General features: G+C 35.0%; 2 protein-coding genes across 5 annotated transcripts in view; both read right to left on the reverse strand.

The window, feature by feature from the left end:
• Positions 1 to 63: 63 nt before the first annotated feature.
• On the reverse strand, positions 64 to 4,512 carry POLR2D (RNA polymerase II subunit D). Its single transcript, XM_039347146.1, has 4 exons — positions 4,361 to 4,512; positions 2,599 to 2,779; positions 1,274 to 1,369; positions 64 to 616 (listed from the first exon to the last, which is right to left on the reverse strand). Exons 1-4 carry the CDS (start codon positions 4,494 to 4,496, stop codon positions 538 to 540), a joined length of 492 nt encoding a protein of 163 aa, XP_039203080.1. The 5' UTR covers positions 4,497 to 4,512; the 3' UTR covers positions 64 to 537.
• Positions 4,513 to 8,119: 3,607 nt separating this feature from the next.
• AMMECR1L (AMMECR1 like) overlaps positions 8,120 to 25,688 on the reverse strand; it is a 29,994-nt gene continuing 12,425 nt past the window's right edge. For 2 of the 4 annotated variants that reach the window (XM_039347147.1, XM_039347148.1), the window contains exons 4-8: positions 17,319 to 17,429; positions 16,982 to 17,096; positions 15,816 to 15,906; positions 14,969 to 15,065; positions 8,120 to 11,845 (exon numbers count right to left, since the gene is read on the reverse strand). In XM_039347147.1, coding sequence (XP_039203081.1) covers positions 11,734 to 11,845; positions 14,969 to 15,065; positions 15,816 to 15,906; positions 16,982 to 17,096; positions 17,319 to 17,429 — 526 coding nt within the window. In that variant the 3' untranslated portion in view covers positions 8,120 to 11,733. Of the gene's footprint in view, positions 11,846 to 14,968; positions 15,066 to 15,815; positions 15,907 to 16,981; positions 17,097 to 17,318; positions 17,430 to 17,761; positions 24,309 to 25,688 lie in introns of those variants that run through there. The other 2 variants (XM_039347151.1, XM_039347149.1) reach the window with 2 other exon arrangements.

Here is a 25,688-nt window from a genome sequence, read left to right on the forward strand (position 1 = left end):
TAATAATCAGTAATCCCCTTTCCCACCTTTATAAAAACAATGAAAAAGAACAGTCACAAGATCTTAGTTAAAAATATCTTACTTTAATTTGCAATTATTTCTGAAGGAGAAAGCGGAGTCTAACGAACCAGCACAATAAAACCCCACAGGTTTATTTTAATTCTACTGTACTGCTACAATTCTCAAACAGTAATTCAAATTAAATATAGTAATATTTATCCTACTTTACACATGACATTTTCAAATTAGTATTACTGGACCCAAAAATATTATTTGCACTCCTAAGATGAAGTTATGTTTAATATTCACTTCCAATCAGGTAAAACCTTCCTAAGTTCTGCAATTCATGCCATTCAACTGTTTAAATTCTTCATCATTAAAAAGTTCATAAAACTGGGAAATGTAACTTGGCCAGAATACAAAATACTATATTAATATTAATAGGTGTTGGCCCCAAAAAGAGTACAAAGAAACAAGAATGAGATCCTCAATTCCCCTCCCAACCCCACACAGTTCAGAAGAATCTGGCAATTCATGTTAATATTGAAAGCTTCGTTTGGTCTGAATGTCATCAAGAATTTGCTGCAACTCTTCATCTTCAAACCGACCCTCTAAGCTGAAAGATAAGAATAAGCAGTGTATTTCTGTTTATATAAAAAAAATGCCGATATATAAACTCTCTAAAAAAGAACTCCAAGGCACCGGTTTCCAGAGGATTGCAAGAAACTACCAATAAGATGTGAGGATTTTTTCCTCTCGATATTATTTAAAGGTAGACTAATTCAATTTAGACCAGACATGTGACTAAAAAAATATACTAATTTCTCACCCCCCCCCTTTGTTATTAGTTTATAACACATATTTTTATCATTAAAAATGTGATAAAACTATAAAAACAAATTAGTTGAAACTTCAAACAGTAATAAGGAATATATTTAAACAAGGGTGTATTCAGATTTCCTCTTCCTATTTTTTGTTTGATAGAATCAAGCCTATAACTAATTTTAATTAAAACAGAACATAAATATAGCTAAGAAATTACAATTTAGCAATTTTAAAGGCTGTTGTTCCAATCGGGTCACTATTTTTAATTTCATAATATCATGATATTTGACCCCCAAATTGTCAGTATTTGACTGAAGAATGGATATTTAAGTCTAAATTCTGTTTTTTAACTAGGTGATGAGATTGTGACAGTTCATTTTTTCTAATGTTTGAGAATCACATTCACTTGAATCAAGACAAGCTTATCCTTTTACTTAAGGCAACTCGCCTGGGAATTAAAGCTTTGGCTTCTTCAGCTGTTTCAGGACCCAGATTAGCTAAACATGCTAGTTCAAATTTATGGAGTTTCTTCTGGAGCAATAAGCTACAAGAAAAAAAAAACACAATTTAAAATTGAAAAGATGTACTGCAGTAGAAATTCTTTTTATAATACCTCATACTTTCAGTGCAATTTTACTATCATGCGTGTGAGAGTATGATATAATCTACAGTGCAATTCAAGGACAGATCCGCAAGTACCCAGAATATATGTATGCATGCGTGTGTACTTTATATAAAAAATCTTTGCATCAAAAATAACACTTCTGTATTAACATTGATTTTATATAACACAGTAATTACAGTTACATCATTTTAATTTAATTTTTTTTCTTTGCCTCTGTTCTGATTAACTATCCAGAATGTTGTCCTCAATTCCTATATTCTTACCAATTACAAAACAGAGGGGAAGACAGTAAAGTTCCAAACTTGTTCCATTATTCTGTCCATTTCTATTGATGGCCAATATCTATATATTTTATTTATATATTTGTATTTATTATATTTATAACCCACCTTTATTTTGTACAATTCAAGGTGGTAAACATATTGCTTCAACTTGTTTCCTCAATACCTAAGACATAGTTACATTGCTCTCCAAATCTACATTGTCATTTATCACTTTTTTTTTTTTTTACTTTGGGCTGATTAGGAACAGAATAACAGTTCTTATTCACTGCAACAGAATAATGATGCTGTATGCTGCTGCTGTATTCTTCCACCACTCTCTACCCACTGAAGCCACCCCAGCTGACCTTTGTTGTTGCCTCTCTTCCCCTCCACTAAATGGCCTCAAGTTGTATATCACAGAGGCTATTGGCCATGCTGTGCAGGGCATCTTTACCTCTTGCTACCAGCACCATGACTGCCACCCTCTTGGTGGGCTTACCTCACTTCAACAATCTCAGTCTGTCACCAGCTAGGAGGGCCCTTTATGCAGAAGATAGTTACTCCACTGATGTTGAGGTCAGCAGGGAAGATTGCAAGTGGTGACCATGTAACTGCAGGGCATTTGGCAACTGGTCATAAGAAGCCAGGCACCCAGATTGCGATCATTTTCCCTTGGTGGTGTGTGTGACAGTCAGAAGTGCATTACAGGCTAAAAAGATCCTTTCTGAGGCAAAATATCACTAAGCGACCATCATTAGGCAAGGAATATTTATTTTATCAAATAGTAAAAAACAACTTTGTGCTAAATTTTATCCTTGTTCAGTTTAAAAAGACCACATTAGCTCTCTTATTACCTAATTAATTAAAAAAAAAAAACTAACTCACCTGCGGACACTAGCAATTGTCTCCCGGTTTTTAAAGCGGCTGAAGCGACCTGTATAATTCAAAGTTTTCATAAATAGTTCAGAAAGTTCTTGTTCGTCTTCCACACTCTCATTCTGCTGTTTCCGATGTTCCAGAAGCATGTGCACTTCTGAATTTAAAAGAGTTTCAGCAGTTTCAAATTCTGCATATAAATATAGGTGGCAGGGAAATAGATTAAAAAGAAAGATACATTAATAGTGGTATTAAGCCTTTACTATATGCAAGGCAAAAGCATAATAGTGTTTCAGGCTGTGAGTGAAAACTTCTTTACCTAAATGCATCTCCACATCAAACAGAAATAAAGCAAACCATCAAATCCCTATGTAGCAAATATAAGTTTGAAAGATTCTAGTTATTGTTTCTTATACATATTTATGTCACCTCACAGGAACTTTTACATATATGGAAGAACTGAAAATGTGATTTCTTCTTGAAATGATAAGCAAGGTAGCTTTTATCACCTTCATTCTGCAGCAAAGCATATATCACTTCTTACAATGAATCTTGCAATAATGTTCTACATATCAATGTACAAACCATATTGTAAAATTTATGATACATTATCTTCCTTAGTCTTTTCATATATTCATCAATTTCAAAGTTTCATATATTAGCAATTGCACATACACATATACATTTTATATTACTGCAGATTCAGAAACTTTTATGATTCCCAGTCACTTTAAAGAATAGAATTTGTAAATATTACCTTGATGTTCACAAGTTTCAATTCAATTAGATAAGCATATATCCCCACACTATTGTTAGAACTGGTAACACATGCTTCGAATGTATAAGTGAAACAGCTGCCAAAAGAGTAATACCTTAGTTTTACAGATAAAAAAAAATTAAAAACTTCAACTATTCCTCAAATATAGATAGTCCTCGACTTATGACAATTGAGCCCAAAATTTCTGTTGAGACATTTGTTAAGTGAATTTTACAACCTTTCTTGCCACAGTTGTTAAGTGAATCACTGCAGTTGATAAGTTGGTAACACGGTTAAGTGAATCTGGCTTCCCCACTGATTTTGCTTGTCAAAAGGTTGCAAAAGGTGATCCACATGATCTTGGTAATCAGCAACAGTCATAAGTATGAACCAGTTGCCATGCATCTGAATTTTGATTGCCTGATCATGGGGATGCCACAAAGAGTGTAAGTGTGAAAAGCAGTCATAAATCACTTTGAATGATCACTAAATGAACTGTTGTAAGTGGAGGACTACCTGTATAAGTTATGTAGTCCGGCACAAATTATTTGCCAGTCAATTATTCTTTGCATGTATGTAGTAGTAGGACAATAGTGATAGTAGGATACTACTTTATTATAATCATGTATGGAATTATAATGATAAATATAGAAAAGGATCTCAAGCAGTCTCCCACCCAGGAAGCCAGGGATCTTAGCTTTAAATTTGCTACCCCTGGTGCTTCTAGCCCACATACCTAGGACGGAATGAGAACAAGAGCGGGCACAACAGGGTCTTTTTGTACATCTAATATGGATAATACTAGATTGCAAGCTATCTCCATCTGGTGCCCTCCAGGCCAACTCTTAAATTCTCAGCCGCAGAGCCCTTACAGTTCTGAAGAACAGATGGGAAAAGACTATTAAATGATCCTCAACACTGTCTAGTTCTTCAATGTCCATACACGGGAATCTCCCTTAGGCAACCTTTCTTAGCTTCTCCGGCTGCTTTAGTCTCCCCAAGACTGCCGCTCACCCTTGGGAAAAACAAGCTGAGATGCATCCTCTTCCACATCTACGGCGCGAATGTCACTACCACCTACCGCCATCGTTTCATCCGGCCCTCGGAACACGCGCAGCGGGCCGGAAATACGAAAATCGAGCAAAAACATGGGCGACTAGTCTCGACGCCCCCTGGAGGGGACAGAACAAAGCGCTCCCGTGACGTTGGCCCCAGATGGACGGAGGAGGTGGGCCTGAGAGAAAAGCGAGCGCAGGCCTGAGATCAATGCGCTCGTATTGCAAAACGCGCGCTTGTCTCAAATAAATTAGCTGATGTATACGGTAGAGCTCGCCTCCTCATAAGGAAATTCAGGATTTGAAGGCCTTGGTTGAGTGAAATTTAGTTTAAAATTAATAAAAAGTCATATGAGCAATGCTCTGCATCTTTTTTAAATCTTATTTTATTAGGAAGATTCTAAAATATGGAGAGGATGATTAGAAGTCAGCACAAAAGAAAAAATTACTAGGTTATCTTAGGGTTATTCATTGACTAATTAATAAATGTTTACTTAAATTGATTTCGTTGCTTTCAGTATGATTTATTTCGAAGTGAATGGATAAATACATGTTTCTGAATTTTTTGCAGGTTTAGTAGTCACCATCATTATATAGGTTGCCATGAAAAACGAAATTTACTTTGGAAACTTGCTTTTCTCACCTCCTCCCTCTCCCACCCCCCCAACCTTCTAAATAATCTTTATTGCATGCAGGTTTAATATTCTAGTATATGCTAGAAGGTTCAGTTCAATGCATAGGATTTGCTTTCCTTGCAGAAAGCTTCATACATTCCTGCTTGATATCTCCAATTGAAAGGAGAGAGTAGCAGGTATAGGGTTTTCTCTTGAGCAGGGGATTGGACCAGATTTACAGGGGTGTCAAACTGCTGGCCCGCGGGCTGGTTGCATCATGCGGAGGCTGCACCCACCCCAGCTCTGGCAGTGTGAAAAAAGTTGCGATACGTCACAACACATCATGTGATGCAGTGAATTTGACACCCGTGGACTAGAAGATCTCCAAGGTCCCTTCCAACTCCTGTGATTCTGTTATCCCAATTTTCTGTATCATTTTTTCAGGTCATCCTTATTTTCAGGCGATAGTGTTGTATCGTCTGCATACTCAAACTATTTATGATTCTTTCTACAATCTTCAGGCTCAAATCAGGCTGTTCCAGGTCTAATTTCTGAATTATCACTTCATACAGATTGAACAAAAATTGTGATAAAACACATCCCTGTCTAACTCCCTGACTGATTCAATTTGTGTTGCAATAGTGTTCTTACTGTTGCCTCCTGATCACTGTATAATGATCTGGTAAGTCTGATCAGGTGGATTGGGACACCAAAATCACACAAAACTGCCCATAGCTTATTGTGTTCTACACAGGCAAAAGCTTTTCTGTAATCAATAAAACACATACATAGATCCTTTTGATATTCATGTGCCTATTCCATCATTCATCTAATATTGGCAGTTTAATCTTGAGTGCTGTGCCCCTTTCTAAAGCCAGCTTATACATCAGGTAACTCTTGATCAAAGTTGTTCTATAGTCTCTGTTGAATGATCTTTAACAGAAACTTGCTTACATGAGAAATTAATGCAATCGTGCAATAGTTGAAGTAGTCTCTGGCACCACCTTTCTTTACTAATGGGATAAAAAGAGATCTTTTCCAGTTGTGAAGCCATTGATATGTGGACCATATTTCTGACACAGGGCTGTGATGATGTTAACTGGCACTGGTTTTAGTAATTCCACAAGAATTTCATCAATACCTGGGGCTTTCCAATTCAGCAATTTCTCCATGGCCCATTCTACTTCTTTCAAGATGTTTGGTTCTTTATTAATTTATTATTTATTTATTTATTTATTTGACTTATATACCACTTTAAGTGCAAGCACTCTCTAAGCGGTGTACACCAGTAAGCAATGTATATATATATTTACATTGCCCCCAACAATCTGGGTCCTCATTTTACCTACCTCGGAAGGATGGAAGGCTGAGTCAACCTTGAGTCGGTGAGATTTGAACCGCTGACCTGCTGAACACAGTCAACTAAAGTGGCCTGCAGTACTGCACTCTAACTGCTGCGCCACCTCGGCTCTTAATTGGGCTGTCATTATTGTTATCTTCATGCTAAGTCAAACTGCTATTGTTATCTTCATGGTAAGTCCTTCTATATATTCTTTCTACCTGTTCTTGATCTTCTGCTGGTCACTGAGTACGTTCCCTTTGCAGTCTTCAACAATTCCTTGCCATGCTGAAAAACTGGATCACATCATTTTCACTATGACAAACATGACCTTAGTATGCCCTTCCCAGTTGGCTTCTTCCAGATGTTCACACTGCTTCTCCCACTGCCTGTTTTTGTCTTTCCTGGCCCACTTGGAAAAATGCATTCAGCCTTTTAACTTTGTCTTTTATTATCTTTCACTTTGGCTGCGCTATACTGATCAGCTATTTTGATGGTGCAATCTTGTTTGTTCTCTTTGGTTTTGGCATGACATGTTTTCCAGAAGTTTCCATGATGTTACCTTGGATCTCTTGCCACTGTTCATTTTATCTTTCCCTTCTAGATTCAGTGGTTCCAACTATTTTTAAATTCTATGATGTACACAGGTGACATATTGTTCACATTGAATTTGGGGGGGGGGGGAATAGTACCTTTTTCAATTTGCAGTTTGAGCTTCAGTTTAGCCACTAATAGCTGATGGTCTGAGCTACAATCAGTGGCAGGAAGCATCTTAACAGATGCAACTGAACCTTTCCAGTGTTGACATAAAATGAAGTCTATCTGATTTCAATGTTGTCCATTTGGTGCTGTCCATGTGTATAAACATCACTTCAATTGAATAAATCACATTCATTACTCTGAGATGATTTTCCTGGCAAAATTGCACTACGCGATTGCCATCTTCATTCTGTTCCACCTACCCCAAACTTGCCTACTTTTCTTGCAATTTGTCCCTGGCCTACTTTTGTATTGAAATCGCTCATAATATGCAAAATATTCTTTTTTGGTATTTGCATGAGAGCACATTGAAGCTCACTGTAAAAAAGTTCAATTTCATCAACGTCTGAGTCTGTACTTGGAGCATAGATTAGTAGTACGGTGATGTCGAGTGGCTTGCTTTAAATTCGGATAGCTATTATGCAATCACTGTATGCTCTGTGATTTTCAACATATTTGAGTCACTTGTTTGCTTACACAGAATGCAACTCCTTTTCATCTGATATCATTTCCAGAAAAATATACTATCAACTCATCTGATTTAAATTGACCACTGCCTTTCCAGTGTAATGTCTATGCCAAGGATGTCTATGTTCACTCTAATCATTTCTCTTTTTACAATTTTGAGTTTCCAAAGGGAGATTCCTCTAACATTCCATGCTCTAATTTGATATAAAATGCTTTATGGCAATGCTGTATTAGATAAACTAAAAAGGGCAAGGCAAATTTTACTGTCTTAAGTGACTTATTTTAAAAATAATTTGCATTAATTCTGGTGTTATTTATAAAAGAAAAAAAAAACACACAGGGCCTATTACTCAATATTCTGTATGGATCACAAGACAAAATACCACAGCCAAACAAACATGAAGGCTTTATTTTTATTATTTTTTTAACAAAATGTCCAATCTCATTCTTCCTGAGAGTTTATCTTGTAAAACACAGTACTGTTAAAGATTCCCACTCATTTCATGCTGGTTTTGCCACCATCTTAGAGTTCAATTTATTTTTTTTTAGAAATAGAATTTGAATTATTAGATTTCTGTGTGAAATGTCAAAACGGACAGACTCCCAATAAAAAAGGGACAAGATAGAAATGTATCCACTACAATTTATTTTCTACAATACTTCATTAGAGGGTAAAGTTCAATGATTTACACTCAGAAGTTATATAGCTAGGAGGCAACCAAGTGTAATAACAAAGAATTGGTCTGACATCTCTTCACTGAAGGTTTAAAGAGGTTCTTTAAAAGGAACAACTTAAATTAACCAAAGCATTGTTCATTTTAGAATTGGGGAAAAAGTAGAAAACAGCACTCAGTCAGAGAAGACTGCAAAGTTAAAATGAGTAGGGAAAAGGGTTATGTGCAAAACTTGAAATGTGGAAGGTTAAAATATGCAATTAAAAATAATATTCAGAACAGGTAGATGTAACATGTTGACTGTAACATCTTTTGAATTGAAATGCCTCTATTGAGACTGCTATTTATTATGAAAAGAAAATCTCTTGAAAAATATTAAAACACTGAACCTCTGATGATTAATGATATCCTCTACTGTTACTTGGAAGGGATGGGAACTAAAAAAAAATCCCTTAAGAGTTCCTAGGCTGCAACAAAGGAGATTCTCAACCACTTACAATAAATTCTTCTAAACCAAAAGGCACTTGCTTGTAGCTAAGGATGAGCCATTTCCCAATCATACCAGAATACTATTGCTAAGTTCGCTGTATAGTTACATCACTTTTTAATCAGATAGAAAATACAACATTTAGGACTCTTGAAAAGACAGCGCTCTTCTGGCTTTTATGTTGGTTTCCATATCTTTTGTATGTTTATTAGTTTTGGGCTCATCACAGTACATCACTACTATGCATATAATATATAGATCCATGATCAATTCATTCTGTAGCATTGACATACCATAATGTGACTGAACTCTATTTGTGATCAATGTAATTATATCCATTCCTCTTACTGTTCTGTGTGCTCCATTTCCTGTTGCTGTTTTACTCACTAAAAGAAAATCACAATCCAACTTTAACAGAGGCATTTCCATTACTATAGATTAGGAGATTAGATGGAAACAGGGGCATGGAATGGGACCAGCTCTCACTCCAAAACTATTTTGACTTATTTCATTATAATAAAATTAGACCAAATAAGTTGTCACACTTAAAAGTCTGTTCTTTAAAATATTAAGGCCCCCATCTGACTCCTAAGCTCCTCTACACTCATTAAATCAAAATCAAATAATTAATGCTATACACTGCTGATTACATGTAACAGGGCAAACATTTTCTTTAAAAAAAAAGCAATATTTGTACGGCACTATATGCTTGCATGACCAGTCTTACCAAATGTGCTCAGGGGTGAAAATTTAGCACCATTGTTTTCCTTTTTGCTTTAAAAAAAATCGTTAAAATTGAAATTCTAACATAGAACACTAATAGTAATTTGTGTAGCCCTATAGTTCAGTACTGTTTGAGAGCAGAGATGGATGGCATGACCGGAGCTTAACTTTCCCCTCCCGTTCTACAGTTTCTTTTCTGTTGAGGGCACCAGTAAGAGTAGTAACAATTCACTTTAATTTATAAGAAGGCTAATTTACTCTCAGTAAGAGAAAACTGTGGAAAAGTCCCTTCATATATTACTTTTTAGCATAATCAGAAGGGAAAATCAGTAATCCAAACGAATAATCCCAGTGCAAAACTAAAAGCTATAACAATATTGTGCACGGCTAGTGTATATTCCTCTTTTACTCCTTCCTTCTACAAGAATTAAATAAACTATGTGATTTTTTTTCTGAAATATGTGAAGAGTGTAAGAAAAATAATGCAGTTTGAACGAATCTTAGATTCTCTTAAGTAGGCCTGTTGCAAAGAAGGTACATACATTTGCCATTTTCTAGCCAGCAGTTTAAGTGTTGACAAATAACGTTTACCTCAATATATAAGCAATTCATGTTTACTTATACTTCTTTCCAAGAATGAGGCATCTGCTTGGCCTTAGAGGCTTTGCTTTGAGATTGCATTTACTCTTCTGTTTTACCCTGATAAGGTTAATTTGCTCAAAAGATATGGAGATTTTTATCCTGTATTCAAATGGAATTTCTAGATACTTTTTGGTATTTTGTTTTTACAAAAGCAACTGTTGCTCCATATAGTGAAATATGGTATCATATTGCCATTATGCTGAGTTCTTCATCTGATTGTTCCTGTTTTTCAAGATGATTATCACTTTTTTCAGAAATCCTGCATTTCATTTCATTTAGAAGATTAATGCTACATTTTATTAATTAACTTTGGGGATATTGTAGTTCATATAATAACACTTAATGACTCACACAGGAAAATTGAGATAGTGAATATTTTGGAAAAAAATCTGTTTACTGTTCAGTGTCCTGCATATTCAATTAACAACAGAAAAGTTGAAAATCTACAGGATATTAAAACCTGGATCCCAGTTAAATTTTCTTGGTGGGTAAATAACATTGTTTAGATTCCAATTGTAAGTACAGTTAACTGGACGCAATTAATTTAAATTAATTTATTTCCAATTACTGTATATTATTTAGGGCTAAAGCATCAGTGCAGCAAGAACACATGCAGATCTGATAACCCATTTCAGCTAACATTTAATGTGTTTAATTGCCTATTAGTGCCACACTAGCAAGAAAAACCCTGCTACCTGTGAAACACACAGGCCTCATGGAATATTTTCAATGACAAAAATCCACTCTTTTTATTACAATAAGGATAGTTTTGTGGGAAAAGATCTGCTGCAATTCATTTGCAAATCCTACTACCTGAACTTTAAGTAAGACACCCCAAAACTCCCCAAGATTATCCTTTTGGGATACAAGGAAACCTATGCTACTTCCATACACAACCCTTAGTGGTTTGCCTTCTTGTATGCAGTACATTATCTAGTAAGTTACTTTCTTTTTGTGTCAATAAAATAAAATAAACAAAAGTAGCTAGGTGTATAAATAGAAACCTTCTGGATATGAATAGGCAATGCATTTTATCTGCAGTAAATTTTATTTTACTTTTTAAATCTTTGATTAATTGCCATCTTTTGCAAGGAGGAGAACTTCCAGACATACCATCCTTATAACAAGTCATAACATGTTTGCTTGGGACATGTTAGGACTACTTAGCTTATGGCAGATAAATATTAGAGATTAAAAAAAAGAAAATACAAATAACCTAAAAATCTTTTTTTGGACTCCGTTGCCAGACTGCCAGAAGAAATCTCCTACTTGATCAGGGGGCATTGTAATTAACAATTCAAATGAACACAGTGCAATTTAATACAGAGACAGAGCAGTGGTACTGCCATTCCTCCTGTTTCTCTATCCAACAGCAATGGTCCCAGGTACTCAGTCCAAATGAACCTTCATTCTGAAAAATGAAGTAAGCTTGGGCCTCTGAAATTCAGTTGCACTCTCTTTGTAGCCCCCACCACCCATAATCAATTGGAAGGCAGACTTGGCAACGGAAGCTAGCATCATAAAATGGTGCAGTAATAGAAGTAACTGGACCAGGAAGAGGAGGCATCTGTTCCAATGATGTCGTAGCTGGCAGCTGGGGGGCGGGACTGGTCATGCAGCTTTGTGTCAGGAGTAATGATTGTAGAGGGGTGGGGCATGAAGAGTGCCATTTTGAAAACAATGCTGTCGTGAAGTCATGTATTCTGCATAACTGATTGTCACCTTCTCACTGCGGTATCTGAAAGAAAAAATGACGGCATTTAAAAATATATTTATAAATAACACAAATAGATCAAATTTGCCATAGGTGAAACTGAAATCCTAGTGCTATATGTTGATGCAATAACCTATTAAATTTCCTATCAATACAGTTCTCTTAATTTAACTTCTTCACTCTGCTACCGGCTAGATATAAACTTCAGAGTTATGGAAACTGTAGTCCAATTAACTGAGACAATATCAATTTTGTAGGAAAGGCTTTTTACTATATTGTTAAGTATTCAAATAACCTGAAATATCTATATTCCAGTAAAAAGTGGTATATTATTATCACCCTTTTTCTATAGCAGTGGTTTTCTGGTGTGAGGAGATATTTCCTTCCAGGTTTTGGAATGACAAACCAGAAAGTGCAAGGGATATGAAAATGTAATGTGTATATAAATTCAATGTACCATTTTCGTACAGCAGAAACAGGCAATTCTCCAGTGGAATGTTCTAGAAGTATCCCTGAGAGTGGGATTGTAGCCCTTCTTACGAAGTAATGGAGTTACCTTTTAGCTGAGATACACTTTAAGCTTATACAGTAATGCTTTTTAAAGGAGGACATAGAGAGCCATGTGTAAATCCTACAGGTGCCTTTCAGGATAGGGGCATTGGTGATACAGACGGCTGATCATAAAACCAATGGAGTGAAAACAATAACCAAATCAAGGATAAACATACTACAACAACCAATGAAATCAGCAACCAACCCCCCCTTGCTTCAATTAACTTTTCAAATCTGGCCTTAGCTGCTCGACCAAAGACTCAGAAAGAATTCTGATAGGAGAAATGGGGAACAGTCTAGTTTTTCTGTCCCCCACAACTTGGAATAGTTGGGGAGTCTCAACATGGGCTTTCTTGCTTTTTATTCTGCCTCTGGGGTATGGTTAGTTTCTGGTACAGTATGTGCCTGGTTCAAAGAGTCTGCAGCCTGCCTAGGAATGCTTTGGATTTTCCCATGAACTTCTGGGAAGATTGTTATGAGTGGGAGTGGGGAGAAATTACCTGTCTGAACTAGTTAGGAAGGTTGGAGGTGGTTGCTGCCTTGATGAAGGGATTGTGGGACTGGGTAATCAGAGTGGGCAGCTAACATTCCCTCTGGTGTCTAGGGTCCCAGTGGTACAGTCATTATTGGCCAATACATCTGTGAAGAGTGCAGTGGGGAAATGAGAGAGCATGTTGCTGTTTCACTGGAGGCTGGACCGCATGATTGGCCAAAATTGTTGGAGAAGTCAACTGCTATAACCCCAGGCAGCAAACTGCTACACATGCATGGAAGAGTTGAGGGATCCATGTGCTCTCTGTAACGAAACAGGACCTGAACTGAGAAGAGGTCATCTCTCACTCCTCTTAACATCAAAATATTTTAAGCCCACATAACTTCCAATTTAATATTGATGCATGCTTGATAAGGGGAACGTCATAGAAGGAACCTTCCATCTATAATTGAATAGTTTTACTATCTGTTTCTCCACCTTTTTCTATGTGCTTCCTTTTTAGTTCAACTAACTCCACCAATGGCAGTAGTGACCAATAATACTCAATGTTAGTATGGTAGATGTTATTGCTATCTAGTATTCCACTCACTACTGGATTCAAAATGTAAACATGTGGGGAAGGAAAACGTGAAGAACCAGCACACATGTACAGAAATTATGAATAGAAAAACAGAACATTAGCTAATCAAGTGAAACTGGGCATGGGGATATTGTGTACAATGCTAGACTGTAAAATTAGCTACCAACAGATGTGATAGATGTGATGATGGATTCTAGTTTAGAGCATCTGAAAAAGGAATTAGATAAGTTTATGGATATCAATGATTACTAATATTAAGACCATTGTCTACCTCAAGAAGCAAAGATGGCTCTAGGAGAGGAGCCCACAGAGTTGGGAGAGAGTTAAGTGTATCATAAGCTTAGAGTTATGTTCCCACAAATGGCCCAAATCAAATCTCTCATAAATTCTGCTGATGCCAATTTGGTACTGAACTTTAGTTGACTGGATTATTGTGTATAGGCTTGAGTAATAAATCTTCTGAACTGCTATTGTTATGTTTATATTCTTTATCATTTTTTTCCATTTTATTGTTGTAAACTAGATTAGCCAGATGGTGAGATGTACAGCAAATAAATTTAACAAACAGAAAAATAAATAAATTCTGCCCCCCCCACCTCTGCCTATTATTCTCATACAAGAGCTGATTTAAATACCTGTTACAAAGAAGCAACAATAGAAAAGGACATTTACAATTCATGAAATTAAGCAATTAATTTTCATCTTATTAAAAATAATGTGGTTAGTCTACCTAACATTATCATACTTTACTTCTAGAAATACCAAGGCCTAAATATTCCCTAATGTTTCCATTTTATAGCCTTTTTAAAAAAATTGACTCTTAATTATTGAAAAAAAATCTTGTTTTCAAATGGGTAGAAAAAATTAAGCAAGCTCTCACTAATTAATTCATAGATTATCGGCTGGTGAGAAGTAGAAGATGGGCCTCCCCTGCTATCGCCCCTACTTTTTGGAATATTCTCCCCTCAGAGATTACAATAGTGCCAACCCTGCTGGCCTTTCATAAGGGGTCTGGAACTTGGAATGTATTAAAGGCCCTATTTCTTTGATTTACTGTTAGTTAATTATCTCGGTTGCTGTATGAACGTATACTTTGGATGTTTTGATTGTTTTAACTGTGTTAATAGTTTTAGAATTGTAAGCTGCCCAGAGTCACTTGACTGAGATGGGCAGCTATAAAAACTGAATGAATGAATGAATAAATAAATAGTTTAATATTATTAAAATGGTAAAATAAAAATTAAAAGACAACACAGATTTTACTTTCTCAAGATGTCACTTTTTTTCTAAATTTCCTTTGTGGATTAAAAAAAATTAAGAAATGTAAAATAATTTCTAATAATTCCAAATTGTTGGCAATTTGGGGAATGAGGTGATGGTGGTGGTAGGAACTATAGGATCAGGAACATCTAATTTAAAATTCAAAAACTTGCATGGAAAAAAACAATTTCCAGAAATATGCTCTTCCAAATAGAAACAGAAGCAATGATAATACTAATACAAAAATAACAAGAAAGTTTACCTGGTGAGTTTAATAGTTTTCCTAAAGTCATTGGTAATTGGAGCCTTAAAACCACCTTTCCTGAGCAAGGAGTCTATTGTTTGAATCTGATCCCAATCTGTTTGAAAATGACAGCAGCAGACTTATAAATACAAGCTTAATTTAAAAAAGATATAGCCCTTTAAAAGAAAGCTCAAGTTACTCAGGTTATTGATAAGCTGCTGATAAATAGCTACTGATAAACAGAATAGTAACTGTAAATATTGAATACTACATGATTAAAATTTCATACATAGATATTTTAATAATAAACAACCAAAATGATCACTTCTAAGTATATATTAAACAAATGTAATCATGCTTTAAATGAAGTATACTGTAGCTATAATTTAAAAATTTAAATCTACTAAATTTCTCTGAAAGGTTTAAATTATACTTTGGTCTTTTCATGCAGGAAGAGAAAATGTGATTCTCTGCATGCTGGAATAAATAATTTGAGGAAATGTAATATATTTCAGGGCAAAATATCAAAATAAATCATTGACTTAAACCATAATCTGTTTTTACTGTTTGAAATATTTAAAAATCCAAACAGTTATGAATAATGCAGCAATTAAATCATGATTGCCACCTTGTTCCTAAACAAAAATTAGCCTGTAAATCTAACAAATAAATAAAAATAAAATATATGTCTTAAAAAAAATCACCACACACTGAATGTATTACTATTTTGAGTCATTTGAGCCTCTGCGTACTTCAACCAAAGATGGGGAATGATTTTATTCAGCACTGTGTATGCCATCTCTATGATTTACATTCTTTACACAGATTTTACTTAATCTAGAATTACATTTTATTCCACGCTCACCTTGTTCCTTAGCAACTTCAGGTAAGTATGTAGCTGTGCGCTTGACACCTTTCTCATTGATGAACTCAATTCTGATCCCATGGATTCCAACCTAAAAGTAGAATATTAAGTCAGCTGGGAGGTATTTTCTGGGAAAAAGGATTTACCCTTGCCATGGATCTTATTCAAACATCAATCTGAAAAAAGTCTTGCCTTGCCTTCAATTCATGTATTAACACCTATTGGCCACAAAGACAGCTTCTCAGGGTGATTTTTGCTTGGTATTTATTACCCAAGAGTAAAAGGTGACTGACTGATCATTCTTGTTCTCTGTTATTCTTAATAACTGTTTCCAAATCCCTAATTTAAATGTACCCATTTCTTTTTACTTTCTACAGTGTCCAATGCTTTAATTATAATTTTGGTTGTCATTGACAAGATCATAAAAGATATGTATATTTCTAAATGTTCTTCCTCATTAGAACCATTCTTTTTATTTTTCCAGTGAAACCTCCATCTTTATTCCTTAGCTTAAGAAAACAAAGCTTTATATCACCCTTTAACATTAACTTTGCTGTTTTCATTTTCATAATGAGCTATCCTCTCTTCTTTACTTTCAGAGAAGATGATATATTTTCTATATCACAATTGGCTCATGTTTTGATTTCTAATGTTTATTTCAGCTGCTATCTCATCTAATCCTCCCATTCTTATAGCATATTTGCTAAACAATTATGGGAAAAATATTCATCTCTATCTCACTCACTTTTCTGTTCTGAACCATTCTGTTTCTCCAATCTCAGTTCTTCCTGCACCTTTTCCTAGGATGTTGGTATTCTTTATTCCTATGGAGGCCTATCAGCTCACATGTAAATTACTCTTAGCTTCATCTATTCTTCTGATTTTGATTTCATAGATGTCTTTATGAGGAATCCATATTTGTGTTGGCACCGTTCTCAAGGTCACTGAAGCTATTGAGTCCTGCTTTTGTATCAAAGTAATAATCATTTGAGAGGGACTGAAGTAATTTATTCAGTAATTCAGTTTTAAATTGTCCCTTTTTTCAAATCCCATTCTTTAAATTCTATCATTATAAGTTACCCTTACTATGTAGACAAAGTACAAAATATTGATCTGAATCCAAATGGCACGAAAGAGTGATAGAAAATTCAGATTCACAGTTTTACCTCCCAGTCCAAGTAGTTAGTGGCATCCTCGAAATTAGTGAGGAGGGAGACAGAGCAGAAAAGTTTAGGCAGCTCCTCACGAGTCAGGGGTGGAAATCTGCTGTCCTTAAGTGCACTAAAGTGGAAAGAGAACATGGTTACAAACTTATATAAAACAGCTCATGATAGTATAATTTGGAAGGTTTACTACATTCAAAGAATTATTTAGTCAAATTTAAGAAAAAATTACATCCCTTTGAAACAGAACAGATTTATACATACAACAAGCAGAACTAAATAAATATATATATACAAATGAATTGGGCTTGGTTTTCTGAGAGATCACTCTTGATTTTACCTGGTTAATGTGTATTCCCTGAGTCCTGAGTGAAGATTCATGGCAGAGAAAGTTCCAATGCAGCCCCGAAGTCGTTTGTCTCGGCCTGTCTTCCATGTCACAAAGAGTGGGCTGAAAATGCATAACACAAAAGCTTCAAATAATTCTTGCTGAGAAAAATTAAAATACAAAAAATGACTGCATTTATAATGAAAAATCAATTTATGCCTTTTGCAGCTTTCAATGCCTCTGTTTCACTGAAGTAATGTTGAAAATTACTGCTTTCCTTATTTTATACTTTCCAAAATCTTAGAAGTACTTAAAATGACAGGCTACATTGTTTTTAAGAATGCACAGGAATTCAGTAGCAGTATTTGAAAAACAGGCTTTAATAATACTGTTACTAACACAAAGACTATTGTTTAATAATTTTACTTGGCTTAAATATGCAGAAGATTGAGTACCTGCTTCCTTTCTGTGCAAGAAGAGAGAAAATTGCTTCTTTTTGGCCAGGACTTGGAAATATTTTTGGATGATCTAAATCAGGATAGGTAGGCAGCATAATCCTATTGATTCTTCTGAAGCGTTCAAAGGAAAGGCAGGGAATCCGAGGCCCAAACAAATTTTGTTAAATGTCAGCTACCAACTTCATTTTTTCTTTACCAACTACACTGTTGACTGTTTTTATTTAGCAACATCTGAAAGGCCTGCTGCTCTGCTAGTGACTTTTAATAGCTCTGGTAATGGTTTAGTACTTGACTGGTGTTCCAGTCCGGAAGCAAGATTTTATGATGGCTCTTTCCTCAAGACAACAGGTTCCAGAAGGGTTGGGAGTATGATGTTCTTCCTCATGGAAGCCATCCTATCCTCAGTGTTCATTTAATTGTCTGTATTGCTGTAGAGGTTAAGGCATCAGGCTAGAAATCAGGAGACTCTGAGCTCTAGTCCCATTTTAGGCCCAAGGCCAGGTGTGTGACTGTGGGCCAGTTACTTTTTCTCAGCCTAGGAAGGAGGCAATGGCAATCACTTCTGAAGAAAGCTTGCCAAGAAAACTGCAGGGACTCGTTCAGGCAGACTCCAAATATTACACACATTTGAATGAAAGGAAAGAAATGTTCACATTATATATAAAGCATTTGTTTTGTTACTTAACAATTTCCCCTTCTCTTAGTCAAAAGAGATACAATTTAAAAGTGACAACTTCATTCTTAAATACAAATGGACCAATATCACAAGAATTTTTGTTATTCTGGATATAAAATACCACATTAAAAAAGTCTGATCAGACAATCAAATAACTGATTGCATATCTAAGAGCACTTTAGACTCCATGCAGATAAATAAAGTTAAGTTCAGTTAACACAGAAGAGTTGGACAACCCACTTAATGCTGCCAGGAAAAATATCTGTTCCTGGACAATAAACTCTTTTGTCTAAAATATTAGCTTTGAACTTGGGGAAGGGATACTTCTAGATATTTGTGTGTGTCTGAAAAAAGGTGCTGTTGCTTTCATATTAAATTTAATGAGCGGATTCCTTAAAGCAACAACATTTTTTTCACATTCACAGAGTAGCCTGAAAATATAAAAAAACATTCTTTGTATCAATAGAGAGAGATGAAGGCAGGAGCACTTCTAAAACATTTTCAAAGTTTGCAGTCCTGATGCACTAATTCCCTAAAGACTGGAAACAAACCTTCGTGTTTCATTTTCTTTTCTACGCTTTGTGCTTATAGATATTACAAGCTTCAGCTTGGAATTAGTGCTAAAACATAAGTAGGTCACTGTTTCAGTCAGGTATAGCAAATTACACTTGTATTTTAGTTTGAGCTTGAACACTGTATAAAATAGTAAATTATCACTTGCAAGAAAGAATCTGAAAGCTGATAGATAAAGAAAAAGAAGAATTATGCAAGCCTGAAATATTTGGGTCTATGACAACTTGTCACGGCCAACTTGTCACGGCCAACTAGCTGCAGCCAACTCGCTATGGGACAACTCACTGCAGGACAAGAGTTACATTAATATCAAAGAAATGGTGGAATAGAATTATTAGAGAAATGGTGCAAAAGGAGGGACAAAATGAAATTTGAATGACAAAAATTAAAATAATTTTATTTATTTTAAATAATTAAATCGAATTGTTAAATTGTCCTGTGGTGAGTTGTCCAACAGTGAGTTGGCCGTAGCAATTTGGTCACAACGAGTTGCCTGCAGCAAGTTGTCCCATTCCAGACATTTTTTCAGACTATTTGAGTCTTCATGAAGCTTTTCTTAAAGGCAGTTTGAAAACTCTGAATGTATCCAATTATTAGTAAATGTAGAATTGGAATTGCTTAAGTAATTGTATTTTAAAATTATATTGGTTATGTTTTTTTTATTTCTAACCCCAGTGCAAAGTGCTATTTTTGATTTACAAAATCCTAAACGATTTGACTCTTGGTATTTTGGGGAAGTCTGGTTATGCCTTTTATAATGACCAATAAGATCCTGTTTCAAGAGTCATATTATATGGGTGCTAAATGTCACAGCATTTTGTACTGATTTCTGCAGTACAGGTTGTTTAACAGTCTTTGCTATCTATATTTTTTAAAAATAAAGCCCTTTAACACATTTTTTCCAAATATATTTATCTGTATTAATATGCTTCCACAATGCCTAAGAATTCTTAAGTCGCCTTCATAATAGAAGTTTTATAACAATCTGATCCTGTTTCAAGTATTCTAACACAGAGATTCTAAACAGTAATATGTGATGGAACTTAAGAAATAAGCCATAATTATAATGCACTATAAGATAAATGAATTAATGCATACAAAATTTTATCTCTACTTCTCTATTCCATGTCTTATAGTACTGCCAGAAACCTTATTTAAGGACCAAACTAAATACTAAATGACAGATCTCGTGCAGGTGAAGAACATATAAATCAGATGCTTTTTGAAGGAATGCCATCCGTTTTAGAGGGATTCTCGTATTTCCCCCCGCCCATTATGATTCTAATTTAGAGTGTTCTTCTATTATGGTTGTTTATCCTAAGAGCACAGATAATTTGAACTGCCAAAATGTTAAAGTGGTCCTCTGAACCAAATTTAAATAAATTCTTCAAGAATTATTTTTTATAAAGAAATTCTAAAGCCAGGATAATGTTATGCCTAACTTAGATTAAATTTAGTTTTTGTAACAGAGCAGTTTACTTTTAAAGATAATCTGAGAAAATATAGTAATTGTGATATGGTTGTTTTTAATTTTTTGGCTATCAGATTTGTATTTTTAATTTTATATTGGTCTAATGTGCTTTCAAATAAAATCTTAACTGTTCTCTGTAATTACCTCCTGATCTAGTTTCTGAGTTCTTCAGTATGCTACACTTCTGTTGATATCCAATGATTAAGAATATCATCAATGGAATTAAACTAGTTGTAATATGTATTCCAAATCTAAATCTGAAGCTCATTGTAGCTATTTAGTGTATAGTTTTCTATTTTTAACAATATGGCAAAAAAAAAAAAAAGCTACAAAACCCTAGTTTGCTAGACAATTAATTCAAACATACAAAAATCTGGATGAAAATTAAAACTGCCATGTCTATCTGAAAAATAAGCCTACTGTTCCATTTCTTTATCTAATCAGCAAATAATCTATTAACATTTATTTTCTATTTGTAATATTTTAAATCAGCTCTTACGATTTGTAATGTTATTGTTACATAAACTATTTTTAAATATATGAACATGAAATCCTTGATAATAACAGTAATCCCATTAAAAGTCACAGTAAACAGCGTCTAAAACAAAATAGCTACAGAATCACATATTTGATTCAGATTTAGAAATGTAAGTTTCTTAATTCAAACTACAGATGATTCCCTTAGCTTTTTGTTTGGTTAATATTGTAAACAAAGTAAATCTGCTCTTCTCAGCCTCTCTGCTTCGAGTTTCATTTGATTTAGAGTTATCTCTACAATGGGCACAAAGCATAGTTAGAAACAGAGATTCTTTTTTTTTTCTTCAAAATTGGTATTGACTACCTCACTGACTTTATGTTTTGGTGTTCCAAGCTGGAAGCCAAGAATTCTATACTGCTAGGATTGTAAGCCACTGGTAGAACACTTAATAAATTCTCAGTGCCATGGATTAAAGAGATCCATTGAGATAGCTCTTGTATATATATATAAAAAAACAGTAAGGTTAAAAGAAATAAAAATCTGCATCTTTTTTTATAATAAGCTAACTTAAAATATAGGCATAGAACACAGCTATGTTATCCAGTTAGAAAATAACAAACAGCATAGTATCTCCATTAAGGCCAATTGACACATTACCAAGTAGCAAACAAGTTTTGAACTCAGAGCTACTCTTCAAATAGAACTTTAGGCAAATAGGTGGGTATGACTTAAAAAAACAACATGCCTCCTAGAATGCTCTCTGTCTTGTAAAAACTGTAAATTTAAGCTTCAAGTGGAATCTGTGACAAAACATTGCAATGTAGAATGCTCTTGTACAGGATAATAACTAACATCTTCTTTTTCAAGGTAATTTCCCCTTACTCTCCTTATCTGCCCCCTTTTAAGATGAACAGTTTTTATATACATTGTGCATGGACAATGTGCATCATTCACTTGCTCTTCTCAAGAACTTTTTCAGTGAAGCTTTTCCATTACTTTTGCAAACCTTAGTGTTAACAGAAGATTCCCAATTATTCCTCCTCATTATTGGACAATGTTATTTACTGCATAAAGAGCCTCATTATGGAACAAAAGCCTTTTATGTAGCTTTAGATTTTGCTGCATATTTTTATATATGACTTGATCCCTATCCTTGTAATAAAAACAGGAGACACTATTTTTTTTTAAAAAAAAAGCAAAACACATATATATAGTAGTAAAAACTGTTGCATGCCACATTGCCAAACCTATAATAATCTTAACATGGAGAAAATGTTCTCTTTCCCATCAACAGTAGCCAAGCATGAAAGAACTTCACCCATAATAGTGTTTGTTTCATTTTAGCGAGCTTTGTGTGAATTCACCAAGCAGAGTTTATTCCAACAGTCAAGATTAACCAGAAACTTCTGCACTGTGATAGAAAACTATCTCCAATCACCTTATTCTACCAAATAAAACATGATTATCAACACAGATATTATATATCATGGCAGATTGAGGTAGAAGAAATCTAGCAAGTATGAGTCTCTCAGAATTAATATGCAATTTTCATTTACTGAATGGAAAAAACATTATTTATCAAGGAGCTCTAAAAACCCGAAGACATAAATTCAAACCTTATTGTGAGAAATGGTAGAGTAAGGTCCAATTCATCTTCTGCATACATTGATAGCTAAAATTAAGTTAGACACAAGGATGAAATAGTAGGCAGAACTAGAATCCACATTAGTCTAGAGCAACCCTTTACTCCATCATCAAATATATTCCCTATATACTATCTATATACACGTTCAGACATTTACACCTTTAGTTCACAGGCTGTAAGGGAACATTAGATCTTTATTGTATTATAGCAGTTATATATACAATAACTTTCAGTTCAAGCTCTGAATGCAGTCTCATAACAAAAGAAGTTGGGAGAAGTCCACACAAACAGATATAGATATGTTTTCTTAAGTAATCAAGGGAATGCCAAATAGGGATGCATACAACAGCTTGCTATTAATAAATTATATCTTTGTATTTTTCTTCCTCAGTGTTAAATGACTGTCTTGTTTACAGAACCAGAAACCAGGCCTCCTGTTGAAAGCTGAAGGGCCTATTTCCTTAGTATAACTAAAATTCAAGTGGCTGGATGATAGAACCATCCATGCACCAAACCTTAATAGTAAGAAATCTCTCTTTTTACCCAGTATTAGTCTGAGCAATAGAAACCAGGTGTTAAGTGAACATTACCATCTACACTAACAAAAAGACAAGCGCTGCAATAAAGTGAAATCCTTATTTTTATTTTAAATATTATGTCCCACTCTTCTGCATGTAGCATATACAGTGCTGTAGTTCTAAAATAAAACAAAACCACATAGAAAGGGATTACAAGCCACCCTGTCACGTTTTATAAATGGAAAACTGTATAATAGTAGTGGGTGTGGGTACTCTTGCTTCATTTCCATAGAGAAAATTGCTTCACTTGTTATGTAACTGGTTGCCGAAATATGGAACCTATTGGCAACCACACAGTAGAATAATTGGAATCACATTGGTCTAGTTTTGCTGTAAAATTTCCTTGTAGTCTGCATGGCACCAAGAATGGAAAATATCCAGCCCTCCACATCTAGTAAGTACAGTTTGTAGAAATCTAAAGATATAAAGAGAGAGTAGCAATTAGCAGATGTAAGGCAGTCTCTGAATTTAAATACATGGTACTTATTTGTGAAGAAACCACTCAATACTGCTGTAGGTGCTCAAATAGTGTATCAAATCTTACTCTAAATACCCACTTTTCAGGAAAGAAAACCTCTGTATGTTTATTCTCGTGTTCAGGTTTTGATGCTGTGAGGCAAAAGGGATCATAAGTATATGATTAAAAACAGCAAGATTTAGAATACCTAGCCTTCACTAACAGTTATGTATTTGCATTTTACTGTTTTCATGGCTATTGGAGCACACACACTAAACCTGTGGTGCCTCAAAGTATTATAGAAGAAAATATCAATTTACTGATAAAATTAGTCAAAATGCAGTTTTAATTTTTTATTGGGAGGGGTGGGAATATTGATTGAAACTATATTCTTAAGTATGGTTTCACGTCTTACAAGTCTAGCTAGTTTAGGAAACAAAAATCTGAAGATTCCTCAAAAGCTCTTTATTGCTTGCAGAGTAAAATTGAAATGTTTACCAAGTAAATTCATAGCTTGTATAGACTGTAATTAAAGTAGTTACTCTAGATCAGTGGTTCTCAACCTTTTTAATGCCGCGACCCCCAACCGGTCGTAAGTCGAGGACTACTCAACCAGTCGTAAGTCGAGGACTACTCAACTGGTGCAGCACAGTTTGCAGAATGGGACTTTTGGCGGGCTCAGCAGGGCACAGACAGCCTGGACAATTCCTATTGGCTTTTGAAAGCCAATAGAATTAGACTCTATTCAAGAGAGTCTATTCTATTGGCTTTCAAAAGCCAATAGAATAAAAGGGAGTAGCACAGCTAAGGAAAAGGGGAAAAAAATGGCGGACTGCGTTGTTTGGCGACCCCTGTGAAATGGTCGTTCGACCCCAAATGGGGTCCCGACCCACAGGTTGAGAACCACTGCTCTAGATCATCTTTTTCATGTTTCTCTCCTCCCCCAGACTGAACAATCTGCTTCACACTGCCCCTATTTCCTGCTTCCTTAACTCTTTTGCTACCACTCTGTATTCCCAAAGCCTCTTTGGCATTCCATCATACATAGCTTACCTCTTCAAGATGCTTTGTCCTTTTATTCCAGTTGTAGGAGTAGTGTTGATAATCGACATTCATGTCTTAGAGTAAGGTAGCTATTTGGAGTTCTCTAACAAATGTCAGCCATGTCCTCTGGGCAGGTTGAACTATTGTGGAAAGTATTCTTCTGTATTTCTCATCACCACAGCCCCTTGGTCAGTTGCAAATGTTCTCTCATTCTCATTCTCACACTGTTTCCCTCCCTCCTTTTCTCATATACACAGACAAGAACACACCTTAATATTTCAGCTAGAAATCTTGTGTGGAGTTTATATATTGGTAAAGATACATTGGGATTAAAGGCAGGATTAATTGAAATCTTAACAACACCATAACGTAGGAATTTTGCCATAGTTTTGTTTTAGCTCTCCATTAAATATAAGAGGACATTTCCAATCATACCTTTATCAGTGTAATGCTACACTGATACAACAGTATTAGGATGAAACACAGTTCTTCTTCCAGTATCCTATTGGCAGAACATCATAGTAATAAGGATATGTTTATGTATTACCATTTTTACTCAGAAGAGTAAATCTCAAAATCAGTTGGCAAAAGAAACTTTCATTAAATCCTACTTTTCCCACCATGTCTACCATAGTGATTGGCATCTTAGTTAGACTCCATCTAAAGTTCCATTTGAAATGGTTTCTACAGAATTGTATTTTGTTAAGCTAAGGTCAGTGTAACTCCATGTTAGGTCCTGTGCTGTTCAACTAAGGCCATTCAGAAATTAGTTCTGAATGGTGTACCGCAAAACTCCCATTTTAAGTCCTGTGATGTTCAACATATTTTTAAGCAATTTGACTACAGGATTAGTATCTATGATTATCAAATTTGCTCATGACATGAAGATGGGGGGAGAGCAAATTCCTTTGTACATAATATAAAAATTCAGTAGTAATAGATATAATAATAGTAGTAAAGTTGGAAGGGACCTTGGAGGTCATCTAGTCCAACCCCCTGCTC

Source organism: Crotalus tigris, unplaced genomic scaffold (assembly GCF_016545835.1).
Source record: "Crotalus tigris isolate CLP2741 ecotype Arizona unplaced genomic scaffold, ASM1654583v1 scf7180000018053.2689490, whole genome shotgun sequence".
Lineage (NCBI taxonomy): Eukaryota > Metazoa > Chordata > Lepidosauria > Squamata > Viperidae > Crotalus > Crotalus tigris.